Here is a 6,028-nt window from a genome sequence, read left to right as displayed (position 1 = left end):
CTGCAAATAGTCACTGATTGCATAACCTTTTTTTAGAATAAAACGAAAAAGTGGCTAGGTTTTGAAGTACTTGAGCTTTTTTTTTTTAGCTATGCTTATAAGTAATATATGACTAATACAAACATATTTATGCGCCGCTGGGATGAAAACGACCAATATCTCGTATCTCGAGTGATCACTCGATTATTAGAAGTACTCGATTACCGATAACTCGATTATCAAAATTGGTCGATTATGCCCATCACTAATAATAATGGCAAAAAAGACAAATGTTGTTCAAATGAATGTGTAAACACGAACGGCAATGTCAAAATTACCTTGTCTCGGAGCTTACTGCTTTCGCCGCTTGGTGCGCTTGCATCTTAAAAATTATCGCGGTTTACCGAAATATTGGATTTGTAAATATTATTTCAGAATGCCATCTACCATAATATTTTAGCAACGTTCCCTTCTATTTCAAAGAGATGTCCACTTTTTGGCTACTGTATTTCCATCTAGTGGCGACAATAGACAAATAAAGTGGAATGGTGGTATTATAGGTTATGTTAGGGTTGTTTTTGTCGATATGACTACTGTTGTTTTTTAGTGATTAAATCGGACTTCCTTATTCCCTTATTGGCAGAAAGAAAAAATGCAACCAGAAAACATTAAAGAAATATTTTGCAGACTGTGTGGTAATATCATAAGCGAAACACATTGCGAAGTTATAGGAGAAGTCTTAAGGGAGGTTTTCGAGTTTGTTTTGCCCAATGTGGTAAGATCAGGTTGTTAAGATTAATTTTATATCTCTACGTAATTTTTTTTGATATTTCTAATTACAAATGTATTTCAGAACTTGGAAGAGCGAGATAAACATGTAATATGTAAAACGTGCTCTGTAAAATTATCTGCTGCTTTTAATTTTAAGATGAGATGTAAGGATACTGAAGATATTATTTCTTCATTTGTTAATTCCAGTAAAGCATCAGTGGTTGACTTAAAAATGGTTTATATAAAGGGAAAAGGCAATATTCAGTCAGCTGATGTATCGGAAAATCATAAAATTTGTCGATTATGTATTCAGTTGCTAACGGATGGATTTGTGTCACTAAATGAAGTGGATGTTGACATAATTGATGAGTTTATACCACACCTTGTAAGTGTATTTCAAAGTATTTAGGAACATATTTGTATATGTATTACAGGGTCATCATTTTGCAGAAACTCAACTGCCATACATCAAGGAAGTAACAATAAATCCATTAGATAAAATTGCCTTTAATGCTGGACATAGCAGCTGTTCATGTCTATCTAATGCTGCGAGTTGGATGTACCTGGAAACAATTAAACATTTTTTATTCAGCTTTCAGATTATATGAATGTCTAGGTGATTCATAATCCTCAAATCATGGAAACTTCCCATGTCTATTAAGAAATGCCGACAAAATTCTGCAATTTACTAACATTTGTTTCAGAAAACTTTCACTTTATAAACATCTGGCAGCTATAGAATTCTGTCTCATTTCTCTCTAAATTAGTAACATTTTATATCTACTTTTGCATAAAATCACAAACTAAAACCAAATAAATAATAACATGGTATTTACGTTACTGACAAGATTTTTGATCACAATTTTTCTTTTGTCAGTTCTACCACGATAGTCAAGCAGAGGTTAACACTGATATTTTGTTATTTCAGAACCTCGCTGTTTCCAATGATCCCGTTATATGCGGACCATGTTTTGATTCGCTTCATACTCACCGGTGTTTTTTAAAGAACTGCCTTGATGCACAGGAAAAATATAAAAGTGTCGATCGGCAGTTTCATATATCTGAAGAGATTGCTATAAAACTGGAAGGAGCTGGTCAAGATGTGCAGGAGATTCATGAAAGTATTTGTGAGCAGTCTTATATAAAATCTGAAGAGATTGCTATAAAACTGGAAGATGGTCAGGATACGCGGGAGAAATATAAATGGGTTGAACTGCAGTCTTGTATTAAATCTGAAGATATTGAAATAAAGGTAGAAGATGATCAGGAGGGGTAAGGAAATGATGAATGAAAATGAAATTTTACAATTTTTAAATTCGTTGCATTGCCGTTTTAAGTTTTTCCTTTAGAGCGATACTTTCCAGGGTTGAGATGATTTAAATCATTTTTTTAAATATACTGGGTGTAAGTTTAAGTGGGGTTTAGTTTTTTATATGTGTTCCTTTGAATACACCCGGCGGCGTAAACTGGGCCACCCCGAGTTGGCCTGGTAAGGTGTATCAGAACACTACCAATGCTGCCACTTGTTACCTTTTTAAAACAACTGTTAGAGAGACAATGGAAAATAATTTAGTAAAGCAAATTGCTTTTGTATGGCTTAGCACGTGTTATTTTAAAGTTATCATACTTTTTTAATATGGATGTGGGCGAAGCTCCGAACATTACAAAAACATTCTATTGTTTTTAAAAAAATATGTGTGGTGTTATGCGAAGATTGCTTCTTGTGGTCTTTATCTCGTTCAAACACACAGTTTCGGTTAAGAGAAAATAGGGAAAAATTGGGAGAAAAGCGAGTAATAAAATTATAATTCTGCGAGCAAAGTAAAACAACATAGATATCTTACTAATTGTTAATAAAACAAATTTGTTTTAAAAATGTACATAATATAAAACTAAATAAAAATACTTCCCAATCTGATTGATATGAAATGATTTTTTAAAAGCGTTTAAAGTTTTTACATTTAAGCATTTATGTGTTCTTATATATTTTAAGCAGTGTATGTATTTAATTTGCGAATCTCGGTGCCAACGACCTCTCATATTGACCTACTTTAGTTGAACTACTGTCATTACGTAAAGTAGATAGTGACGCATTTAGAAAAGTTAAAACAGGTAATATTAAAACGTAAAATTATCAACAAATTAGGATATGTTTCTACACTTTTTTCTTATTCATCCACAGCAGTCAATCGGTGCTAGACATTAAATTAATCCAAAATTATTGAAACCGAATTACGCCATGCAATAAATCGATTTTATTTTTTTACTCGAAAACGGTGTGTCATAAGAAAAACAGTCAACATACCTTTTCTCGTCCAAATTGAACAAGGAATTCAAAAATTATTTTTATTTTAAGAAAAAACAGTATCATTTTTTTCTTTAACAATATTTAGAGACATGCCTGTGCGCACGCCACTGGTGAAACTGAAAACAATATTTTTATCGTAAAACATGTATTGTTGTTAACTGTCAAAGCCTGTAAAATTTTATTAAAATATTTTGAGCAGTTTCCGCAATATTTATAAATCTGCATTTTTTTAATTAAAACTTTAACATCCTGTACATCGGAAACTAAGCGTTTTCAGAATATAGTATATTAAGGAAATATATCACAAATCACTTGTACTGTAGCCCCCTGCAAGGAATGCATCGACTTACCAAACACCCTGTATAATTCCAATTACACAGGCATACAAAAAAAAGTCCAATCCCAATTGACAGTTCTGAAGAAAATCGATGTGCTGAACACAAGCAGTCAAAATTCATGACTTACCAATGAATTTAAGAGAAAAGTGAAAAAGCCCAAATATGGGTCAAAACTGATTTTTTCCTAAATGGCATTTTCCTAAATTTTTCCTAATAAAATTTTTCCAAAATTCATGANTAGTAAAGCAAATTGCTTTTGTATGGCATAGCACGTGTTATTTTAAAGTTATCATACTTTTTTAATATGGATGTGGGCGAAGCTCCGAACATTACAAAAACATTCTATTGTTTTTTTACCAATGAATTTCAGAGAAAAGTGAAAAAGCCCAAATATGGGTCAAAACTGATTTTTTCCTAAATGGCATTTTCCTAAATTTTTCCTGATAAAATTTTTCCAAAATTCATGACAGGTCATGAATTTTGACTACAGGATCGTGTTCAGTGCATCGAATTCCTTCCGAAATGATATATAGGTCTTTTGGGTTTGGACTTTTTTTTTGTGTGCTAGTATTATTTAAAAAATTACTTTTTTTGTTTTGATCAACCCTATATCTTGTAAACGGTGATTCACTAATAATAATTGTACTCGGTTTAATTTCTTTTTTTACGTAAAACAAGTAATCATACTTATGAAAAAACGGTCTATAACATATCTCATAGTTAATTAATTGCTCAAAATTTCTATTTTGATTTTTAATATTTATTTCAATACGATTTAATTTTTTTCAGTGATTTCCGATCATACGACTTAGGTGATGAAAGTGTTGAAGTAAATAATGAAAATAAATGTGAAACAGGATGTAACGAAGATTTTGTGACACCAATGTCCATTCACAACGACCAGATACCTAAAAGCAACAATTCTACAATTCAGAATTGTGAATCGTTCTTAGATACACAGTTGTACCAATGTGGTTTATGTAAATATAAAACTAGATTTAAGGCGAATTTGTATAGGCATCAGAGAATGCGCAAACACTTTTCCAGGAAGAAATCTTTTGCAGAAATTGAAATATTCAAATGTGATGTTTGTACTTATGAGACCAAACAGAAGAGACATTTGGAATTTCATAAGCTAACACATAAAAAACACTCACAAATCCTAATGTACAAGTGTGATACTTGCACTTATCAGGCTAAATACATCAGTGTTTTGAAAAGACACCAGTTGTTGCATAAAAACTCTTCGGAAATCCAAATGTACAAATGTAAATCGTGCAGTTATGAAACTAAATATAAGAGTCAAATAAAAGTGCATCAATTAAAACACAAAAACCTTTCAGAGATCCAAATGTACGCATGTCAGACGTGCAGTTTTAAAACTAAATATAAAGATTCTCTGAAGAGGCATCAGTTAATGCACAAAAGTATTTCAGAAATCCAAAAGTACAAGTGTAATACTTGTACTTATAAAACTAAATTTAAGGGTCACCTAAAAGAACATCTGTTATCACACAAAGGTCATTCAGGATTCCCAATGCACCAGTGTGATATGTGTAGTTATGAAACTAAATTAATGTCACATCTAAAATTGCATCAGTTGAAGCACAAGGACCCTTCGGAAATCCAAATGTACAAGTGTAGTATGTGCGATTTTAAGACTAAATATAAGTATACCGTAAACAGGCATCAGTTAACGCATAAAAATATTCCAGAAAACCAAGTGTACAAATGTGATATTTGTACTTACGGGACCAATTTTAAGAGATATCTAAGTCGGCACCAGTTAAAGCACAAGCACCCTCCAGAAATACAAATGTACAAGTGTGACACTTGTCCCTATGTGGCTAGACGTAGGGGACATTTAAAAATGCATCAGTTATCACACAAATTTCCTTCGGAAGTCCAAATGTACAATTGTGATACTTGTACCTACGAAACTAAATATAAAAGTCATCTCAAAAGGCATCAATTAATACACCAAAAACTTTCGAAAGTCCAAATGTACAAGTGTGATACTTGTACTTACGAAACAAAATATAAGAGTCATCTCAAGAGGCATCGATTAATACACCAAGAACCCCTGTGAATATCCAAATGTACAAGTGATGCCTGTAGTTTTGAAACTAATTATAAGGGACAACTGAAAGCACATCAGTTAATACATTAAGATTCTTTGGAAATCCAAATGTCATGAATAAGTTCTTAGGAGTTCACTTTCTGGAAATCTATATCATCTGTGACATTTTATTGGAGTAATTTAAATTTTTGGACATTTGTTCCGGCTCTATTACAATAAAAGAAATTTAATTGAGAACTTAATGAAGCAGGAGAGTCAACACCGGTATGAAATATTTTATGTAAATATTGTAAATTATACATATACCAACTAAGATGAATTAACTGTCAGAAGGCTTCACAGAGTTGCCAATATAAAACGAACTAGAACATGAAATTTAACGAGTTTCTGGACTGAAAAGTACTATTCACCATATTTTCATTTATTTTTTTCATTGTCATAATATTGAAGTTATGAAAATATTCTAATAACTAAATAGAGATTATAAAAGTAAAAAGCAGACTATTCCTTGTTTTGAGGAAAATTATCTTCAATTTACAATTTAATTATGTT

At 31.7% G+C, this 6,028-nt stretch overlaps 1 protein-coding gene across 1 annotated transcript; it reads left to right on the top strand.

Annotated features, from left to right (window-relative positions):
- Positions 1–471: 471 nt before the first annotated feature.
- On the top strand, positions 472–5,541 carry LOC108903931 (zinc finger protein 90-like). Its single transcript, XM_018706281.2, has 5 exons — positions 472–530; positions 587–754; positions 833–1,135; positions 1,679–2,022; positions 4,186–5,541. The coding sequence occupies exons 2-5, from the start codon at positions 632–634 to the stop codon at positions 5,483–5,485; spliced, it is 2,070 nt and encodes a 689-aa protein (XP_018561797.2). The 5' UTR covers positions 472–530; positions 587–631; the 3' UTR covers positions 5,486–5,541.
- The last annotated feature ends 487 nt before the right edge of the window (positions 5,542–6,028 follow it).

This window comes from Anoplophora glabripennis, unplaced genomic scaffold (genome assembly GCF_000390285.2).
Source record: "Anoplophora glabripennis isolate ALB-LARVAE unplaced genomic scaffold, Agla_2.0 scaffold3450, whole genome shotgun sequence".
Taxonomy (NCBI): Eukaryota; Metazoa; Arthropoda; class Insecta; order Coleoptera; family Cerambycidae; genus Anoplophora; species Anoplophora glabripennis.
This window is presented reverse-complemented; position numbering and strand designations above follow the sequence as displayed.

What these genes read in the sequence shown, in the direction of transcription:
- LOC108903931 (XM_018706281.2), top strand. Translation starts at nt 632, where the DNA reads ATGCAACCAGAAAACATTAAAGAAATATTTTGCAGACTGTGTGGTAAT. An exon ending in ATGAGTTTATACCACACCTT is followed by an intron (nt 1,136 to 1,678) that starts GTAAGTGTATTT and finishes TTGTTATTTCAG; the next exon opens with AACCTCGCTGTTTCCAATGA. An exon ending in GTAGAAGATGATCAGGAGGG is followed by an intron (nt 2,023 to 4,185) that starts GTAAGGAAATGA and finishes AATTTTTTTCAG; the next exon opens with TGATTTCCGATCATACGACT.